Genomic DNA, 21,903 nt, shown 5'->3' on the forward strand with positions numbered 1-21,903 from the left:
TGATGACATGGCAGTTAAGCATGTGACTATTAAGTGAATGGTTAGTGCTCACACCTACTGGGCTCTCCGAAGGAGGTAGTAGTTTGTTTTGTAAAGATTTACAGCTTTGGAGACACTATAGAGCAGTTCTGATCGATCTGTCCTATGGATGGGCTCAACAGCAGGTTGGAGGTAAATGGATCACTTACTCTGCATAGCTGACCCTCCCGTGGCTTTCCAAGAGTAGGAATCACACAGGAGACGATCTATCTTTCTCCTTCTGTGCAGCTGGTGGATTAGAATCACCAGAGAAGCTTGATCTTTGGGTTAATAGTATAACTCTCTATAGAATAGGCCAAAGTTCCTTCACTTTGCTCTTATATTAGTTAATTCATTAATTTATTCAGAAAACATTTCTGAGACTTCAGTACCGGCCAAATGGAAGCTATCAAGGGGAGAACAAGATAGAACAAGTTGCTTCATTCATGAAATTTCCAGTCATATAAACATATGTGAAATTATGATAGCGGTGTTTCCTTAATCTGCATTTAAAACAATTAATACAAGATTTTTTTTAATAAAACTGACTAGTAAGAAAGAGCTTTCTTGGAAAAGTTACATAAAATAGGACCCAAACAATAAGTGAGACTGCTTACAGGTAAAAGTTGAGTGAAGGAAGTGGGAAGACTCCAGAGTAGGAAAAACAAATATCACATGGAGATGGTAAAAATGAGCAAAATAAGGATAAAATGCAAAAGCGAAGGACTTTGTGATGTGCAGTGAAGATAGAAAGACCAGAAGAACTCAGGCTACCTGAGTTGAGTGAGACTTGAGTCTTGGAAATGGGAAGTTTCTGCAGTATTTTAATATAGGTAAGGAACATGGTCATCTTTGATTTTTCTGTGGCTTCATGTCTGTCGTGTGCTGAATGGATAGAAGGGACAGGCCATCATAACCCAAATTGTGTGTTAATGGTGGGAACAGAGAAACATGAATAAATGTGAAGACTGTTTAAGAGATAATTTGGTGACACTGGCCATCAGTTGATGAAGGTAATTAGGAGAAGGGATGAGTCCGAGGCTTGAATAATTAGATGAATGATGGTGTCATTGATGAATATGTTGAAAGAGTTTCAGTTGTAAGTTTCATTTGAAGACTGTGTTTGGGAAGGAATCTCAGTTCAGGTTGGGTCATACTGCATTTAAGTGTCCTCCTTTACAACAAAGAGGACGTATAAGGTAAGAAGATCTAGGAACTTTAGTAAAAAGGTCTAGGAGAAAATAATGTTTTCATCTCTTACTATTAAGTAAAGTCACATGGAAAGAAAGAGATTAAAGTGAGAAGAAAACTGTATCAAGTAACTGAGTTCTAAGGCTCACCAGCATTTGGGGTCTGGGTGGAAGAAGAAGAGCCCATAAAAGTGACTGAAAAGCTCATCAGAGAGGTAGGGAAAATTCAGAAGAACATGGTTCACAAAGCCAAGGGGAAGCTCTTCGCTGTCAGATGCAACTGAGGGATCCAGTAAGATGAGAAGGTAAGCATAATCTTTGACTTTTAGCTTCATCTGGGTTAGGGTTCTGTAGCCCAGCAGCCAACTTGGAATGTGTGGCAGAGGGTGCAATGAGACTGTGAATTCTTAGTCTTTGAGGAGCCATTGTGGGGAAGATAGAGATGGGGAAGTTGCTAGGAGGGAATGCAGGGGTGAAAGGAAGAGAGGAAGAGCTTGATTGTTCCTATTGTTTCTTTGTTTATTTGTCTTAATGGACAAGACTTGAACATGATTAAAATTCATTGGCAAGGTCCAGGTGAGAGAAAGAGTTTAAAGACAGAATAAAGAGTTGTAAAGGTTCTGAGTTAGTTCCCTTAGCAAAATGCTCTCCAGTCTCTCCCATGTTAGGTAGTAATTTACAAAATCATTGCTCCGAGTGCTGCATAGTATTCCACTGTGTGAATGTACCATAATTTCTCAATCCACTCCATTGTAGTTGGGTGCTTGGGCTGTTTCCATGTTCTTGCAATGGTGAATAACGCTGCTGTGAACATTAGTGTACAAATCTCTGCTTGTGCCTCAGTTCTCATTTTCTCAGGGTATATTCCAAGCTCTCCTTGCCAGAAGGCAGAAGCGTGGTGGTGGGAGTGCAGGAATCGTGGCAAGCTTTTGGAGTGGACTGCTTTTCCGGGAATGTGTTTGACGTGCAGGTTTGCTCTGTCCCTGGAGTGAGGCTAGCCAGCCTGGGCCTAGGGTTTGAACCAGGAGGCGGCCTTAAGCCGAAGGAAGCTGGGAAGGAAGCGGCCATGTTGTTCCTGGTTTGGCTGGCACCTTCACAGGCTCATGGGAAGCTCACCTTGCCAGAAGGCGAGAGCGTGGTGGTGGGAGTGCAGGAATCGTGGCAACTTTTGGAGTGGACTGCTTTTCTGGGAATGTGCAGGTTTGCTCTGTCCCTGGAGTGAGGCTAGCCAGCCTGGGCCTAGGGTTTGAACCAGGAGGTGGCCTTAAGCCCAAAGGGCCCTCGGACCTGTGGCCCTCAGCCAGGTTCAAATTGTCTTCCTGTCAAACATTCTTCTAGGTGGTATAGCACTGGTCTGTGTGTTGCTGTACAGAGGTAACTCATGGTTGCTGTGATGCTGAAGCCTGTGACAGTGATGTGCCAATCGTGGTAATGGGCACCCATGGTGCACAGTGTTGGCTGGAGCTTCCCGACTAAATCAAGCCTGGAAGCAAGAGCGGCATCCACTTCCAAAATGGCTTGCCTCTGGAAACTCTATGTATGAACAGTGCTCAGGCTGTTCGTTCATAGGGTCGCTATGAGTCGTCTATGACTCGACGGCATTAAACAACAACAACAACATATTCCAAGCAGTGGAATAGCTGGGTCATATGCAATTTCCATGTTCAGATGGGGAAAGCAAAAGTGGAAGATCTGGTGTGAAAAACAATGTATACAAATTTTATGAACTTTCTAAGTAAATCAATAATTTTTAAAAAAAAAAAGGTTCTGAGATGGTTAGAAGGGTGTTTCCTTAAATTTGGACAGTGGGATTGATTGACTTTAGAATGAGGGAGATGGAGAGGTAGAAATGGGCTCTGGAGGAAGGAGAAATATGTATTTGCTGAAGTTAATCCTTTATCGATGTTGCTTTTGTATGTGATAGAAGGTAAGAGCATCTACTCTCTCTCTCTCTCTCTCTCTGTGTGTGTGTGTGTGTACACAAACCTGTTAGAAGTAGGGAAGGGAGTCAGATACTTAAGGATTGGAGATGATAAAAATAGAAGAGTAAGTCAATCAATGATGTGTAGTGAAGATGCAGGTAGATAAAGTTTAGTGTGAATACATGTTTGTGTGGACCAAGCTGCCTCACAAACTACCTCCCACAGAAGTACTTGGTAGAATTAGAGGAGATGTTAAGTTCTTCCTAGCTTAGATCCTTTCCGAAAGGGAGTATCCAAAATCCCCACAGAGTGCAAGGAATTGTAGTGAAGTGAAGTTCTTTGACATCCTAACTGGATAAGAAGATGAGTGAAGGCAAAGGAGGGTGAGTGAGCTGAGAGAAATCACCCTATTCAGAAAACTGGAACAAGTGGAGCAAAGTGTTTGAAGAAGTTGGGCAGAGAGTGGGGTCAAATAGAGAAGAATTGAAATACCAAGAACCTGGATATTTCATCCAAGAGCAATGGGAGAGCCTTGAGGAATTTGAATAAGTGAATGAAACAACGAGATTTGTGTCTAGAGAGCTCAGTCAGTCTGCAGTGTGTCTGAGTGGTGGGATCTGGGGCATCAGTGAGGAGCTGAACAGGTGACAGGTGAACGAAGGTGGAAAGGAGACTGTGAAGAGGAGGGGCTGGCCATGAACAGATGCCCAGAGGGTCCTGTGTTCCTGTCATCTTGGTGGGCAAAGTCTGCAGGGAAGTCCTCAGCAGATAGACCTCTAGAGTTTCAGCCCCACATTCCTATAGGTGATTTACTTAATGGCCTCCCTCATTATATCCTTCCACCCTCATTGTAAGCCTGTTGTAAACATGCTTCCACCTCAAGTAATTGCACCTTTCCTTGGTGTGTCCCTACCCTGTGCATTTACTGCTCTGGGAGGGGCTAGAGCCACCACTGACACACCCACCTGAGTTGGCGTCATTCCTCTGCATAAAACCCTAAGGGGGATCCATCCAGAGCTGAGGGTCAGGTCGATGTGACCTTCATATGTGTCCCCCAGTTTCCATTTCCTTTTCCTGCCAAATTTCTCTGGTGCTCTGACTTTGTTTCACAAAACATTTTTGTGTGTGTGCTCAAACCTACCTTGACTCCCAGGGACTTTGTGCAAGGGGCTTTGTGCTTGAACCTCCCTTCTTCCTCTTCTTCATCACCCTGCAGTCCCTGGCCCTGAGAATCCTTCCTGACAGTGGGATAAGTGTTCACTAAGACTGTTCTTCATACTTTTCATACATTTATGTTGTTCTCTCTGTTGTTATGTGCCCTTGAGTTGAAACTATGTCATAGCTGACCCTCCAGTGGGTAAATTACACAAAAGGAGATTGACCATCTTTCTCTCACAAAGGAGCTTGTGGGTTCGAACCACTGCCTTTGGATTGGCAGCCCAAATCCTTACCGTATAGACTAACAGAGCCCTTCTCATACCTCATAACATTTGCTAATTATGTGCCTTTCCAGAAAACTCTTCAAGGGCAATAATATACTTGAGCATCTCCCATTGGCATCCCAATACCTCGCATAGTGCACACAGCTGGCACACGTCAAGATGCTCAAGCAAATCTAATGAGTGAACTCACTATAAATAAATGGTAGTAATCTCCAAAAGGTCTGTAGTCTATAGATAGACATCAATGAGATAAAAAAAGTCAGAAAGGAGAAAAGGGAGAGAATGACGGAGCCATGGGAAGGAGTCAGAGAAGGCTAAGGAGACTTTGCAAGAATAAGGAAGATGGAATGTCCCATGAGGAAGGAGAAGGGCCTTCTAAGAGAATCACGCTGCCAGGGCACTGAGGTGGTAGGGGCACAGTGTGCTGGAACAGGGCACGGGGGTTGAGCAGGGCGGTAGACCATGTGCAGTTTGCCGTTGCTACTGAATAGCATAGACACAGAAATACTGGGGGTAAGTGAAGCATCAGAGAGGAGAAATTAGCAAATCCTGGTAGGTTTGTCGTATTGAGGAGGTGTCACCTCTGTCTGCCACTTGGGGAATTTCACCTCAGTCATTTGGAGACTATTCTATTGGGAGAAGTATTTGTTGCTTCAATTCCTGTCTTGCTGCCTAAGTGAAAGCCTTAGACCTAGAATATTCTTTAACTAGGAAACGACACTTGTTCTCTTTCTCTGTGTCTATGTCTCTCTCACCCAGTTCCTCCTATCAGAGAAGCCTCCCATTGTTCTCAGCACATTGAAACCCTTGTGTGGGCACTAAATGGCACCCGGTCAAGCCTACCTCTGTATCTGTTCTCCGGGGACAAGGGACAAAGTCTCCAGACAATGGCACAAGAGGGCAAATGCAGGACATCTTTCTTGCTTCAGTCACACGCAAGAATGAGCCTGCTGGCCATAGAGTCCAGTGTCCACTAGAGAAGGTAACATCTTGGTCTGTCTCTTCTCTGTGTGCATGTGGTCTGTGTCTTCTACTCGTGACCTTGAGTCCTGACCTGACATGAACAGTCTAAGAAAACAAGGCTGCAGGAAGGGATGCTTGCAGGTGACTTCAGGGCTGCTCAAGGAAGAGATGAGGAGTGTCTGGAGCAAAGATGTGAGCCCTTGAAGGGCATGAGTGGCTAAGTGCTGGCTATTAATAACAAATTGATGGTTTGAGTTCATCTGGAGGAACCTTGGAAGACAGGCCAGGCTGTCTGCTTCCAAAAGGTCACAGCCAATGGAAACTCTTTTCTGCTCTGACATACATGGGATTGCCCTCAGTTGACATTTATTTGATGGCAATTATTTTATGACTAAGAGAAGTGTCTTGGATTCTGGATCTGGATACCCAGCTCCTGTCTCTCCAATGGTTTTTTTCCCTCTTTTGCAGACGTCTTTCTTTCCAGAATGGCATTGTCCTTTTATCGAGTTCTTGTAATTGTTGGCCTCTGCAAATCAATCTATTGTGGACTCCCATCCAGACACCCCGATGGGGGATCTGCTTGCCTTCCCTCCACAAAAAGGACTTCCACCTTCCATGTGTCCTCCGTCAACACTGACTTCGCCTTCCACCTCTACCGAAGGCTGGCTGTGAAGGACTCACTGCAGAACATCTTCTTCTCCCCTGTGAGTATCTCCACAGCCCTAGCCATGCTCTCGCTGGGGGCCGGCTCAACCACCAAGACCCAGATCCTGCAGGGCCTGGGCTTCAACCCTCAGAAGATCACAGAGTCCCACATCCATCAGGGCTTCCAGCAACTGGTAAGCTCCCTCAATGTCTCCAGCAAAGACTTGGACTTGAAGATGGGCAGTGGCCTCTTCATCAAAAGGGAACTACAGCCACAGACAAGTTTTCTGAACAATGTCCGGAGACTATATGTGTCAAGAGTCTTCCGTACAGATTTCTCCAACCTCTCCGCTGCCCAGAAGAAGATCAACAGCTATGTGGAAAAGGAGACCAAGGGGAAGATCGTGGACCTGGTTCGAGGCCTTGATGGCATGACGCTCATGGTTATGGTGAACTACGTTTTCTTTAAAGGTAAGACTCTGGGATGTTGGCTTCAAATTTTTAAAAATTATTATTCGCGTGTGTGTGTGTGTGTGTGTGTGTACCATCAAATCAGATCTGACTGGTACAGGAGGGGATTATCCCTCCTTCTCCAGCAGAGCATCTGGTAGATTCGAACCACATACCCCTGGGATTGCAGTGCAGCTTCTTGCCACTAGGCCACCAGAACTCCCTGATGTTGGCTTCAATTTTAAGTTTCTGTACCTCCTCTTGGCCAAGTCAATGTGCAAGGCAGACAAACTCTTGGCAGTAGAGTGCAATAATGGGATGGTTTCTGAGTCACACAAACAGTTTGCATTCAACTACTAACTTAAAGGTTGATAATTCAAATCTATGCATCAATGTGATGGAAGGAAGTCTTTGCTTTCACAAAGATTGCAGCCAAGAACCGTCCTGTCTTAAATCAGCTCTGTAATGCATGGACTCACCACAAGTTAGGATTGGCTGGATGGCAATGGGTTTGGGATTTTTGTTTTGGACTTCTAGTTATCCTTGCAATTAACTGGGTGCATGTCCTTGGATAGATTGCAATCCATCTCTGAAATTATAGAGAGAACTCATGAAGATCTCTTTGTCTAGCCTGGTTCTGGATCATAAGGTTTTAGTAGTGATCTAAATGGGAAACTCATGGGAAGGAAACTTCCAGAAATTGGGCTGGGAGGAAATACTTCTTGTCACCATAGATGTTCTTGTGTTCTGGAAATGGCAGGCTGAGAGGAGCAATTCAGAGCTCTCTGACGACCCTGATAAAGCCAAAGGGGAGAAGCCAAAGCTGCCAAAGTGCACGGGTTGCCCTTCCTGATAGTTGCCTAAGAGTCAGCTCTCACTAAGTAGTGAACGTGTTATACATGTGTTTTACACATTGGAACATTGCCTGATCCTATACCAGCTTCATGAACATTTGTACTCTTGAGTCCACTGTTTCAGTTATTGTGTCAGTGCAGCTCATTGAAGGTTTTTCTCCCTTTCTCTGTCCTCTGTTTTACCACACTTTATATCCGTTTTTAGTGATTGGCCTTTCTTGATGACTTGCCTAACGTTAGTGAGCCAAACCCTCACCATCCTCCTCACATCTAACAAGGATCCTGGCTGTACTTCCTTGAATATTGCTTTAGTCATTCTTCTGACGGTCATAGTATAATCAATACTCTTCATCGGCATGATAGCTTGAATTCTCCTTCTGCCTTCTGTTTATATTGTTCAGCTTTTACACGCATTTCATGCATTTGGGGGTGATTGAAAAGACCATGGTTTGAGCCAGGTGTATTTTAGTACTTAAAGTGACATCTTTGAATAGATTTTTTTTTTCAGCAGATTTGCAACATATGTTACGAATTTCTTGACTGCTGCCTTCATGGGTAGTGACTGTTTTGATACAAATAGAGTAAACTCAATTCACCAAAACAACTTCATTTCTCATAGTGTTGTTTAACGGTCAAGTTCTGAGAATGTCTGTATTCAGGAGTAGTTCCTATGGAAGGTTAGAGACATGAATCTTCATCATTAAGTATTTCAAGTTACTTACATTTCTGTCAAGCAACATTGTGTCATGCATACTGTTGTGTACTGTCTGTCGAGTTGGAACTAACCCATAGCTGGCCCTTCCAGTGGGTTTTCAGAGACAGTTAATCAGATGGGAGGAGATTGTCCATCCTTCTCCGACAGAGCAGCTGGTGACCTTGAACCATGTGCCTTTGGAATTGCAGCACAGCTTCTTGCCTCTAGGTCACCAAAGCTCCCATCATGCATACTAGAGTTTTTGAATTGGTATTTCTCTAATTCTTTTTTTAAAATGTTTTCATTTTATTTTATTTTCGTGTGTGTGTGTGTGTGTGTGTGTGTGTGTGTGTACCATCAAATTGGATCTGACTGGTACAGGAGGAAATTGTCCCTCCTTCTCTAGCAGAGCATCTGGTGGATTTGAACCATATACCTCTTGGATTACAGTGCAGCTTCTTGTCACTTGGTCACCAGAGTTCCCAGTATTTCTCTAATTCTCATGCTGTATTTTTCTTTTGGTTCTACTTCCTACAGAACAACACATATATGTTCTTTGGTCTGTTTTCTTCCTGTAGAATTTCAAAAGGAGGGCGTTATTATCCCTTTCATTCTTTCCCCAGCTTAAGTCTAATCGATAGATTTTTCCATTATGGCAGTTGGTTAGATCCATCCGTCAAAGGTTTAATCTCTTTCATAAGAGACTATGTAGCCATGTCTTTAATGAACATTCTAGGATGTATGTCCTTGGTTTATACATTGGCATTTTCCAAATATTTAAGTTGTTTTCATTTAGCACAGCTCATTTCTATTTCTTTCATCTTACACTTTACTATAAGCAGCAAAGAGAAAACACACACCTCTTTTAAGATCTTGATTAGAAATTTCCTCAGCCAGATATCTCTGCACCACTTGCAAGTTCTGTCTTCCACCAAAAATTTGAACAAAATTCAGACAACAAAACATAATTATGCCAATGCAAAAAAAAACACCACCCTTCCTCCACCGCACAATCAGATAGTCATCATTTTTTTTTTTAGATTCCTATGAGGAGCTTATTTAACATCCTCATCTCTAGCAACATCCTGTCCCTGATGCCCTAAGATGATGGAGATGTTTCTCTAGCTCTCTTCATTTCCTTCTGAGCCCTAACCAGAATTTTGACACCTATCATTCTAAAACAGTGTCTAAGAGATCTAAGCTTTTACTATGGTTGAATGCCACATGCCAGTGGGTTTTCAGAGCTGTAAGTAGTACTGAAGATTGCCCATCTATTTCTCATGGAGCAGCTAGTGGATTTGAATTGCCTGCCTTTGGGTGGCAGCCCAACTCCTTACCAATAAGCCATCAAAGTGTCCTATGTTACTATTGTTGTATGATACTGAGTTGGAACTGACCCATGGCTAACCCTGTAGCAGCTTTTCAGAGATTGTCCATATTCTATGCTTTACTTAAAACAATTTCAGTTTCTATCATCCAATTCCAAAATTTTGCCCACATGTTAGAGAGTTCTTAGAACAATATCCCACACTCCAATTCTCGTACCAAATTCTCTTATCTATCTACTGCTGGTTTGACAGAAACATCTCAAATGGGTGGCCTTAACAAATTTATTTTCTCACAGTTTGGGAGACTTGAAGACCAGACTCAGGATATTGTCTGCTGAGAAATCTTTCTTTGGTGAATCTGAGGAAAAGTCTTGTCTCTTCTGAGCACCCATTCCTGAGCATCTTCTCATGGCTTCTCTCTCTCCCAATCTCTGCTTCTTTTACTTGCTTATTTAATCTTTGTTATATCTTGGAAGGGAGCTCTGGTGCCCTACTGGGAGAGAAGTTGCCCTGTCAACCCAGAGGTGAACAGTTGGAATCCACCAGATGCTCTGAGGGAAAAAGATAAACAGTTTCCTCCTTTGTGACTTACAACATCTGAAAACTCACTGGAGGGTCAGCTATGAATCAGTTCTGGTGTGATAACAATGAGTTGAGTTTTATATCTCAGAAGAGATTGATTTGACATATCCTTTACTTATACACCCCATTTCAAGCACATAGCCCATTCTCAAACTTAGTTAAAGCTGTAGGCATAAAGGTTGAAATATGTAGAACATATTTTGGGGGATACAACTCATTCCATAGCACAGTGCAATTACTGCATCACATTACTTAACATTTTGAGGAAAATATCTTTTCCACAAAGGATCTACCATCCTTCATTCTGTCTCTCAACTTGATTACCCTAGGTAGTACCTCCGCTACAGTGTTCAGGAAAATTTCTGAGAGGATTTTAGGGTGTCTTTGTAGTTGGCTCTGAGTTCCTATGGAATTGGTTCTGACCCACAAAGACAATACAGGACAGAGTAGAAATTCCCCATAGAAATCCCAAGGCTGTCATGTTCATGGAAGCTGATCATCAGGTCTTTACTCCTGTCCTGCATTTTTGTTTGTTTGCTTTTGTGGGTTTTATTTTGTTTTGTTTTCCTAATATCCGTAAGCACTTTATTACAGATCTGGGAGGACAGTAAGTTCTTCTCAAATCGGCCTCCCAGTCTGAGAGTGGTCATTAGGTTTTCATACTAGGGTTAGATACTAATTTAATTAACAATACACTTTTGTTAGTAAAGTTACAGAATTGCTACATTTAAAAAGAACAGTTCATATATAAGTATTATTAATTCAGGAAAGGCACATTTCCCTTCCTGGTAGATTAAGATAATCCTGGCAGATTAACATACAATCTACATTTGACTGGGGCAGGGGAGAAAATAGTTTCAAAGAGGTAAATGTTAACCTAGGAAAAGATGCATTTCCTCTCCTGGTAAACAGCTCAAACTATTTTACATGACTAAAGAAAGGCAATAAAAATTATAAGACAGAGTAACTAGTTTTGCAGGCTGGAGAAAACTGGCATCAGTTTTATAACTATATCATTTTAAACTGATATATATTTGGAGAATTCTGAACTTTTTAATACTACTCCACCATTACCCCCTCTTTTCAGATAAGTCATATCTAGAAGACAAACGTTCTGGGGTGATTCTTGGGGGAATAGGGCTTCTTTACAAAGAGATTTTGGTTGTTTTTATTTGTGGGCTCTCTATTTGGGAATAGGAGTTCTGACTCTGGCTGCTTCCTGCTGAACAGGGGCATTGAGATGAAGGGGAGCCCACTTTAACCCTTTACTAGTGCTCTTTAGTTGAAACTTCATGCCTTCTTGTTCCGTTACAAGACAGTTTCATGATGGTTTCTGCCTTCCGGACTGCAAGATGTTTGTGAGGTTGAGTTCAGAGGGAGTGGCTCACTGAACCTGGAGGATCCATCCACCTTCACCTCCTTAGCTGGCAATCTCATGTCTGGACCCAGACTCAGGTTCAGGTTCAGGTTTACAGAACACAAAGTGTTCTTTCTGTAGTCAATTGCAAATAAGACAGATGGATTGCAATATCCATAAGCACTTTATTATAAGGGAGGACAGCAAGTTCTCCTCAAAAACTGCCTCCGCTGTACTGGGTTTGAACCACTGACCTTTTGACTAATAGCTACATTCTTAATTATTGCACCACCAAGATTCCTTTGAATAGTCTTCAATTTTTTTTGCTTATGTTGCCTCACTAATTACATCTTGACATGAAGACCTGTCTTCTCTCTTTGTACTAGCCAAGTGGGAGAAGCCCTTTGACCCAGCAGAGACAAGTCAAGCTTCCCCATTCACGGTGAGCAAGTCGACCACTGTGAAGGTCCCCATGATGCACCAGGTGCAGCAGCTGGATTTTGGGGTGGATCTGGAGCTGAACTGCTCTGTGCTTCGGATGAATTACAGCAGAGGTGCCCAGGCCTTCTTCATCCTGCCTGGCCAAGGCAAGATGGGGCAGCTGGAACAGGCCCTGTCAGCAGCACGCCTGAGGAAGTGGGACCGCCTGCTTCAGAAGAGGTGGGCATCTGCATCCGTTTCCTGGGGAAACCTAATCCCAAGGCCAGGAATTAGGTACAGCCAGAGGTGGCTATGCCAACCGCTGGTCACAGCTGGGAACTGACCACCAGCTGCATGCGGACTGTTTGATGCTGTGAGTAGACATTCTCACTTGAGTGTCATGGTCATTGCCATATGGGGAATACTACTACCCCTCATCTCACAGATGAGGAAGTTGAGACTATGAGAAGGAAAGTAGTTGTCTGGGTTCATGTAGCTGACAGGTTACTACAGACTCAAATTCTAGCACAGCACGCTCCATCAGCCAGCTGATACTGATTCCCGGGGACTCATTTGAGAAGGCCTAGTGACTTTGATGGTGGTGCTGGAGAAAAGTTCTGAACATACCATGGACCTCCAAGAGAACAAACAGGTTTGTGCTGGAGAGGGTGAAACCAGGCTACTGCTTGGATGCAAGGATTCTGAAGCTTCATCTCACATACTTTGGGAATGCTACAAGGAGGGACCAGTCCTTGGAGAAGGACATCATGTTATGAAGGGTAGAGGGACAATGCAGGAGAGGAAGCCCCCAGATGAGGTGGATTGACACAGTGACTGGGGTCATGGGGTAGGTGTGTCAGAGACAGTGATTAGCTCAGGATCAGGCACGCTTCAGAGCTGCTGTACATAGGGTCTCTATGACTCACAGTCCACTTGACAGCACATAACAACAACAATAACAATAACAGTGACATAGTTAAATACTTGACTGATAACTAAAAGGTCAGGGGTTTGAAACCACCAGCCACTCTCTGGAGGAAAATGTGACAGTCTTTTCCTATATTCAGCCTTGGAAACCTTAGGGGGCAGTTCTGTTCTGTCCTGTCCTAAAAGGTCTTTAGGAGTCAAATCCAACTTGACAGCAGTAGGTAACAGATGGAACTCATTCCATAAAGGCAAAGAAGGAAACATTGATGCTTACCTTTAAAATAAAGTCCACAGCAATACCAAACTCATAGTTTGTGGAAAATAAAGAAGTAAACAGGACTATATGAAGAGTTTCTAAGAATATGCAGGGAATAAACAATGCCCAATAAATGTTAGTAGTTGTATTATAATTTATGTCATCTATCTAGTATAAAAAGTATTGATTTTATGATGGAAAGGGATAACAAAGTCTTACTTTCCATCTCTTGGGGGGTTTTTCAACGTAAGTATCTCTCTCAGGTGTTCATTATCTGGGGGAAGAGAAGACATTCACCCCGAAAAAGACAAGACTGATGTAGCAGAGAGAGCAGATCAAGTGCTGAGGGCCATTTGAATAGATAACAGTCACTCTCAGCTGCTCTCGGGTGAAGAATTCAAGGTGGTGCTGCCATCTGAGCACCAGAATGAAGTGGCCATGAACATGGAGAGTTTGGGAAGGGTGTTCTCTGTAGAGGAAATGACACTGCAAAGATACAGAGACAAGAAGTGATCCAGGAGTTCTTCAGATGCTGAAGAGGCACTTTGGTTTCTCACAGCAGACAGGGCTGGGTAGGGGAAGAGGAGGCGTTGCTTACGGGAGGCTGAGGAGTATCAACAACAAAAAAAGAACCAGAAAAGATGGAGAGATAGATATGCCAGAGAAGGAAGGAGATGCCAGAGGTGTAAGATGTCACAGGCACTGACGTCAGAGGACGACTGGAAAGAATCTCTTCAGTGACTCACTAAGTACACAATCTTGTGCAAAGCACTGTGACTACGTTGTTGTTGGCTGCCTCTAATCTGTTCTGACTCACAGTGATCCCATTCACAGCAGAACAAAACACCACCCAGCCTCTGCCAGCCTCGTGATCATTCCTGTGTTTGAGTCAGTCCATCTAAGTGAAGTTCTTTCTCTTTCTGTGTTGATGTGCCACTCTAGTGACCATGAAGGACTTCTTCAGGGACTTATCCTTCCTAAAGCCATGTCCAAATGCATGAAGGGAAGCCCTGTCATCCTTGCTTCGAAGGAACATTCCAGATCTACTTTTACTGAGATAGATTTACTTGTTTTTCTGGAAACTCATGGGATAGTCAATATTTTTTTTTTTTTACACCACCACAAGTGAAAGGCATCGTTTTCTTTGATCTGTCCAACTTTCACATGCATCTGAGGTAAGAAAACGCTAGGGCTTATGCCACATGCCCCTTAGTCTTCCCCGTGGCATCTTTGTTCATGAGCTCCCTAGAGAGCTCTTTACAGTATATTTACCCAGAAATTTGAAATTTTTTTTGACTGCTGATTATTTGAGCATTGATTACGGATCCAAGTAAAATGAAATCCTTGGTCTGGTTGTGAGTATATTGGCTTTCTTGACATTGAGGAGCAATCTATACTCAAGGCTATAGTCTTTGATCTTCATAAGTGTTTCAAGTTCATAAACCAAGTCATAGTCTTTAAATGGGTGTGATGTTAACAAGTATGCCTATAATAAAATACGTTGTTGTTGTTGTTGTGTGCTGTCAAGTCACCTGCAACTCATAGCGACCCTATGTACACCAGCTCTGAAACCTGCTCTATCCTGTGCCAATCTTATTGTCTCTGACACACATGCCCCCATTACCCTAGTCATTGAGTCAATCCACCTCATCGAGGGTCTCTCTCTTCTGTGCTGTCCCTCCACCCTCCCAAGCATGGCATCCCTCTCCAAGGACTGGTCTCTCCTTCCATAAATGCAAACTATGTCAGATGGAGCTTCAGAATCCTTGCCTCCAAGGAGCAGCCTGACTTTACCCTCTCCTAACAGACCATGATATATATTCAGCACTCTCCTCCAGCACCACAGCTCAAAGGCATCAATTCTCCTTCTATCACCCAGTAATATATGGTACATGGTAAGTGTGGGTGTTTATTCCGGATTCAGCACAACCACTAAAGAAGAAGAATTTACGTCAAAGTCTACTTAGAACAGCTGTTCTAAGTAGAGACCACCGCCTCTACTTTAAATTCATTAACATTAAATAAAGTAAAAACTTTAGTCCCTTATTCACATTAGCCACATTTCAAGTTCTCAAAGGTCACTGGAACAATGAATGAATGAAAATCCAAAATCTCTGTAAATGTTCATTAAAACTAATAAAATTTAATAATAATTAAAAAAAAGTCACTAGAGACTGTTGTTAGATGCCATCAAGATGACTAGGTCTCATAGCCACCCTGTGAACAACAGACGTGAACCCTGCCCTGTTCTGTGCCATCCTCGTCATCTCTGACATACCTGAGAGCATTACTCTTGTCACTGTGTCAACCCATCTCAAAGAGGATCTTCCTCTTTCTATAACCGTCCACTTCTCCAAGCATGATGTCCCATTCCAAGGAATAGGCTCCCCTAAGCGACATGCCCATGTATGTGAGATGAAGCACCACCCTCCTTGATTCCAAGGAACCTACTCAGCTGGTTACCAGACTGGGGCACCACACACTGTCTCCCACATTGCAGGAAGTTCTATTTCTGCTGCTCTGGAGAATTAGTGGGGTTTGTCTTAAGAAGTGAGAGTCCGTGTGAAGTAAGAGTCCATGGGTTGTACACATGGTCAAGAACTCAGATATTGAACAAAAGGTGCCTCTGAAGGAAGACTGTGATCTACTTCTAAAAGGTTCTGGTCACCGAAAACGCTATCCTCTAACATACATGGAGGTGCCAGGAGTTGGAATTGACGTAGTAACAACTGGTTTGTGATTTGCTGCTTGTTTACATCATATTGTAAAGGGCTGGGAGGGAGTTAATTCTGGACAAGAAGTGTTAGCTATCTTCCATTGCTGCCCTTAGCCTCTGACAAAGATTCCTTCACTCACACTACAGTCTGAGCTCTGAATCATACTTTGCTGGGAGACTCCTTCACCATCTGCTGGAGCTTTCACACCAGATTTTTTAAACCAAGAGTCTTCCTTCTGGAACAACCTGGGTTATTGGACTTGAACAGATTGAGCACCTTTACAATAATCAGCAATGATTACAAGAAGAGTGTCTGAAAATGTCACATAGAGTCGTAGATGGAGACCCTGTGGGCTCTGACCTCACCTTTCACGTTCACTTCTCTGCAGGCTGGTGGAGGTGTTCTTGCCGAAATTTTCCATATCTGCCTCTTATGATCTGGGGACCATCCTCCCGAAGATGGGCATCAAGGATGCCTTTGACTCCAAGGCGGATTTTTCTGGAATCACAAAGAAACATTCCTTGATGATTTCCAAAGTGAGTTGGCCAATGATACTATTTTAGAAAGCCTGAGTGGGAAGGATTTGTGGAGCCTGGTTAATTGTGTGCTTTCATTCCACTGATAACAGAAGACCAGAAAAGTGGGTGACTTCTCTTTGACAAGCAGTAGGATTGACTCTTGTGGCTTCTAAGGTCATCTGACATCTGATACAGAGGCCACCTTGTACTGTCTATGAGAATCAAGCCTCTCCTCAGCAGCAGAGCTGCTGACTGATGCCCCCTTCACTCAGCCCGTGCTCATCTTAGATTGGGCCTCATTTGCTTTCTTTTTAAAAAAAAAAATTTATTTTTCTTTATTAATTTTAATGACGGTTTACAGAAACTGAGGGTTTCCATGCATTCATTGTTGCACTTTTCTCCCTGACCATCCCCTACCCCCCACAATCTGCTCTTCTATTTGAAAAGTAAAAGAAAAATTCTTTCATTGTTATACAATCCCCCCCAAGACCACTCCACTATGCAGCCTTTGTGCTGGACTCATGTCATGACAATAATACCTAAACATATATCCCTTTTAAACAGTTCACTCCCTTATCAGTTTCAATACAGTAAACATTATTTATCCCCGCTTTCTCAGCCTTCCCTCAACCCCGATGTCAGTCCCATTTTACAACAATGGCCCTATGCAATATTTGTCCTTTAGTTACTGAGATATTTCACTCAGCATAATTCAAAAACTAAGAAATACTACAAACCATTTTCTCAGGCCACAATGCTTTCTTAAAGCTTAGACTCTACACAGAGGTTGTGAGAGGGCTGCCCATGGGTCATTCTGTGCCCTGTAGAGGTGTGTTCCTGGCCAGCAGAGTTCAAAAATAATAATACTGCCCAGAGAGCCTACATGCCACCTCTGAATTGTATATTCAGATAAGAAGTCCCCTTATCTCTTTGGGATTATCTGTCTAAACCTTATCTGTATATGGGTTTCTGATCCCCACCCTAAACTCTTCCTTGGCTCCAGAAGTCACTGTCATTAAGCTGGACCTGATTCATAGATGACCCTCCGGGATAGGTGATGACAGATGACAGTAGATGGTAATATTCAGAAGTGGTCCTCGGGTCCCTGAAGGAGCCTGTCTTCCATGCTCCAGGGTAGGGATGTGGAAAGGTCCCACTGGCATCTGATAAAGGTAACAGACCTTTCCTTCATCTTTCAAGTTTCCTAGTGCTGCTGTAACAAGGAGGATTGTGAGTGTTTCTTTAAGAAACAGTCACTTCTTTTCCTTATCACATAGGAGGCCAGAAGCCTGAATGTGGATGTCAGGTATAGAGGAGGCTCTGCCAGCTCGGAGGAAGTATCCTTCTCTTTGACCTTCCATGGTCCCACTTTCCTCTAGTTCCCTCGTGATCTCCATGTTGTTAAGTTAGTGGACTTAAGGAAGAAATCAGAGAGAACGAGAGAAAGCTTAATGCAGCTTTATTAAAGGGGGGGAATAGGGGAGCTCCTGGGTGAAGTTCCTCATTCTGGGGATGCAGAATGGGCAAGTCACACTGTGAACTTATTAGGAAGGGTTTTTATAGCAGAGTCTTTAGGGAGGAACATTCCACTCTGATTCACGGTTCACCTGCTAGCTCAGCCAGGCAGCCAAGGCTGTTTGCTCTTCTTATCAGCAGCAGTCAAGGTGGTCAGCATTTGAATTCTGAATGCTTCATTCTTCTCTTTGGCTGCCTTTGTCCAGACTTAACACATGTAACTTCTTTCTTCCACCTTTTGTGCTCCCTTATCTCTGGAGCTAAGGAGTTCTAGTGCTGTAGTGATGAAACCACTTGGCTAAGCTCCAGGTGGGAGGCTCTAATCCACAAGAGTCTCTGAGGAGGAAACATGAAGCAGTGTGCTTCCATAATGAGTTAGAGCCTTAGAAACCCTAGAGGCAATTCCACTTCCTCAGGCTATAAATCTTAATGGCAGGACACTACCCCTCTCAACGGGCAGCTGGCAGATCTGAACCACCAAAGATGTGGGGGTGTGGGGGGGGGTTGATTGTCCTATAAATTATACCAATGGAGTTCACCTGCCACTGACGGGGCCTCGTCACACTTACAGGGTCCATTGATAGGGTCTCTCTAACATGACAAAGAAAATTCCATTCCCGACATTCATTATATAGGATTCCAACATATATTTTTGAGAGGACACAGGAAAAGTGTTTATATGAATAGCTGAACAGTGAAAACTCCCTTTCCCTCCATACTTTTTTTTTGGGTAGGTATAGACTTTTAATTGTTATATGCCTTTTAAAAAATTATTATACTCGTTTATTTACAAAACTTGAAAATAGTGTTTTCCAGAACAGATTCTTCCAATTTCTCTCACCCCCCATCCCCATCAAATTGCACAACCCCATGATTAATCTCCATCCCCTAGCACATCCTCAAAGATCCCTGAAGCCCGGGAGTACATGACACCCAGGCAAATCTCCTCCTGTGCAATTAACTACCTCTGAAAACCTGCTGGAGAGTCAGCTATGGGTCAGTTCCGACTCGACAGTACACAATAACAACAAAACTGTTAACAAGTGCATAAGGATGTGCTGTGTGTGGTCTTAACCTAGTCACTGGATAATCTTTTATGGAATTATTATAGAATTATTAGGAATTAGGACACTGAAGCATATGACCCCTAAAGAACTATCCACACAAGTGGCAGAGCTGAGACTCAACTCTAGATCTTTCTGGTACGTGCTTGTGGGCTTTCAGCCCCATCCTTCTCCTTCATCTACTCCTCTTCCCCTTTTCTTGTTTCCCTCCTCCTCCTCTACTTTCCCTCCCTCCTCCTCTCCCCTCCCCCCTTTTTTCTCCCATTCTTCCCCTCTTCCTTCTCCTCCTATTTTCCAGAAATTGTACACCACCAAATGTCAATCCTTGATGTAACAACTCAAGCACAAATTTTGTTGTGGCTATTGATCTAGATGCCGAGGGGGGGGGAGCCTAAATTTGGAAACATGTTAATTCAATTACATGTGCTGCAACTAACTTCCTGTTACCATCTACTTCAGTCCTGATGCTTGACAGACATCCTTTTTCCCAAATATGACTTGCACTTTCCTCAGGCAGATCTTTTATTCAAAGCTTTCTCACTTCGCTCAATGTCCTCTTTCTATCACTATTATTCCAACCTCTGCCCATCCTAGTGCCGTTTGAATGTTTTCTTTCTTTATCCTCATTTTTGTCGTTGTTGGCAACACACACAGCAGACTACACACTATGCCAACACTTCCTACAGGTACCGCTTGTTGACACTGATTACAACCTTAAGTCGTGGAAACATCCTCAGCCTCTGTTTTCAGAATTGCCCCTGCTCCCTTCACATGAACTCACTGTTCCCTGCAGTTCCCAACTGCTCTTTCAAGTTCCCGTGGTCCATTTGATTCCAAGGAGATAGATCTTCCAAGAGCTCCGTGCTCCGCAGGAGCAATAACTTTGTAAATTATTACCTAACTTGGGAGGGACTGGAGAGTATTGTGCTGAGTGAACTCACTCAGTCTCACAAGGATAAATATTGTATAAGACCATTATTGTAGAATGAGTCTAAGGATCCAGGAGGGGTGGGAGAGGCTGGAAGCAGAGGGATGTGGATGTGCAGGAGGAAGAGGGGATTCATCACTGGGTTGTACAATTTGATGGGGTGGGGGTAACGTAAATGGAAAGAATTTGTTCGAATATGTATTAGAATTTTGTAAATAAACTAATTTAAAAATTAAAAAAGTTTAAAAGTAAAAAAACCCCAAACAAACAAGAGTTCTGTGCTCAAAGCAGGCAGCTCCATGTGGAAGAGCCAACAGACCAGTAGCAATGACAGCTGCTTTCTGTTCAGCCACCTCAGGCCCGTCAACTGGCCTGAATCACTCTGATGCTTCTCCTGAGGTGACAGCACTGAAAGGTCCCATTGACTGCTAGGCCCCAAAATAACCAGAGTAAATGGGTTTTTACTTAATATTCACCTCAGCGAAAGTGGCCTGAGGCTTTCAATGCAGGAAAAATGGCCTTCAGCCTTGAGCAAGGGGGGAGCCCCAGTATTTATCCTTGCAGCCTTGGACTTCTAAGCTGGGCATCAGTGGCATTCTAGTTCAGCAGCTTCATCCTGGAAGTTTCCTCTCTGAGACACTTTAGGTACCTGCAGGCATCCCGCTACCTTGTTTTCCATTGATCTTAGTTTGCTCTGCCAGCCTGTCTGGCCCGGGGGTGGGGGGTGGGTGGGGGCGAGCGTCTGACAGATGTGCTTGTCTTGGAGGGATGGGGGGCGAGGTAATGGTCCTTCTGTTCAGTCTAATGAGCTCCCTGAGCCTCACCCCCACGCTCCGACAAGGAAAGCGGTCCTGGGTGAGCTGCTGACTTTGGTCCCTCCCTTGTAGGCCGCCCACAAGTCCATGCTCGATGTCGGAGAGGAAGGCACGGAGGCCGCGGCAGCCAGCGACGTCAAGCTCACAGTCCGATCCAAGGAGAAACCCATCCATCATGCCTGCACCATCTCCTTTGCCAGGCCCTTCTTGGTGCTGATGAAGATCTTTGATAACCTGCTCCTGGCAGGGAAAGTGGTGGATCCCACAAAACCCTAGCAGAGCTGTGCTGACCACCAACGGGGGCACTTCTGGTCACCATCCAAACTCTTTGTCACCAGTGGCAAGGACTCACCCCCTCCCACACTCTTATTCACATACTCACACTCATTCACATACACTCACTCATACACACATTTATACACACTCTGACATACACATTCACACACGCACTTAATTGTATCCACACACTCACACACAGACTTTCACTTTCCCTCACACACTCAACACACACACTCTTACTCCTAAAGACACACATACTCACACATATTTGTACCCACAGACTCACATAAACAAACACAATGCCATACTTACACAGTCACACACACTCACACATTCACATACATACTCCCAAACATCACACACATAGACGCTCACACACATACGCACTCACACAGATCTACACATCCATTTGTGTATGCGGATACACACACACACATCTTAATACACACTTACCACCAGAAGTGCATACACACGTATACATGTGTACATATATACACGTATACATCTACTCACATGTACACACACCGCTCTCTGACTGCCCAGTTTCCTCCCTGTGGTTTGTAGGTACTAGGGTCTGAGCCCTTAGGGTCATGTGTTTTGCAATCAACATGGGGTCACAGGCATCCCATGCCCTTGGGGTCCCATGCATCATGCCTCTTCCCTCACTCTTACCTAACACTGCTCTGGCTCTTTCACTCACCTGCCATCACCTACCTTCACAGAGGATAGGATGTGCGGATACCAGAAAAATCCTTCCTCTCAGTTGTTCTAAACATCTCTCTCCTGGGGTCCCCGGTCCCTGGTCCTACCTCCCTTAATATGCCTAGGATTTGAGTGGGCTTCACAATCTCTTCGACGGTGAAAGGTATCAGAGAGCACATCTGCTGCAGAGATGGTGGAAGCTTTAAAAGAACTTAGTCCCTAGGTATTTCTGTCATGACAGGAGTCTAGAGCGATGGCTACATGGTGGAGTGGACCTGGGGGAGGGTTTGTAAAACAATGAAAGAATCTTTTCTTTT

At 43.8% G+C, this 21,903-nt stretch overlaps 1 protein-coding gene across 1 annotated transcript; it reads left to right on the top strand.

Moving 5' to 3' along the window:
• The first annotated feature begins 3,493 nt into the window (after positions 1–3,493).
• SERPINA9 (serpin peptidase inhibitor, clade A (alpha-1 antiproteinase, antitrypsin), member 9) lies at positions 3,494–20,881 on the top strand. The gene is made up of 6 exons (XM_006879197.1): positions 3,494–3,513; positions 6,137–6,239; positions 6,540–6,651; positions 11,832–12,105; positions 16,154–16,301; positions 20,678–20,881. The coding sequence occupies exons 1-6, from the start codon at positions 3,494–3,496 to the stop codon at positions 20,879–20,881; spliced, it is 861 nt and encodes a 286-aa protein (XP_006879259.1).
• The last annotated feature ends 1,022 nt before the right edge of the window (positions 20,882–21,903 follow it).

Source organism: Elephantulus edwardii, unplaced genomic scaffold, assembly GCF_000299155.1.
Source record: "Elephantulus edwardii isolate Elephantulus edwardi_28Jun2011 unplaced genomic scaffold, EleEdw1.0 scaffold00002, whole genome shotgun sequence".
Taxonomy (NCBI): domain Eukaryota; kingdom Metazoa; phylum Chordata; class Mammalia; order Macroscelidea; family Macroscelididae; genus Elephantulus; species Elephantulus edwardii.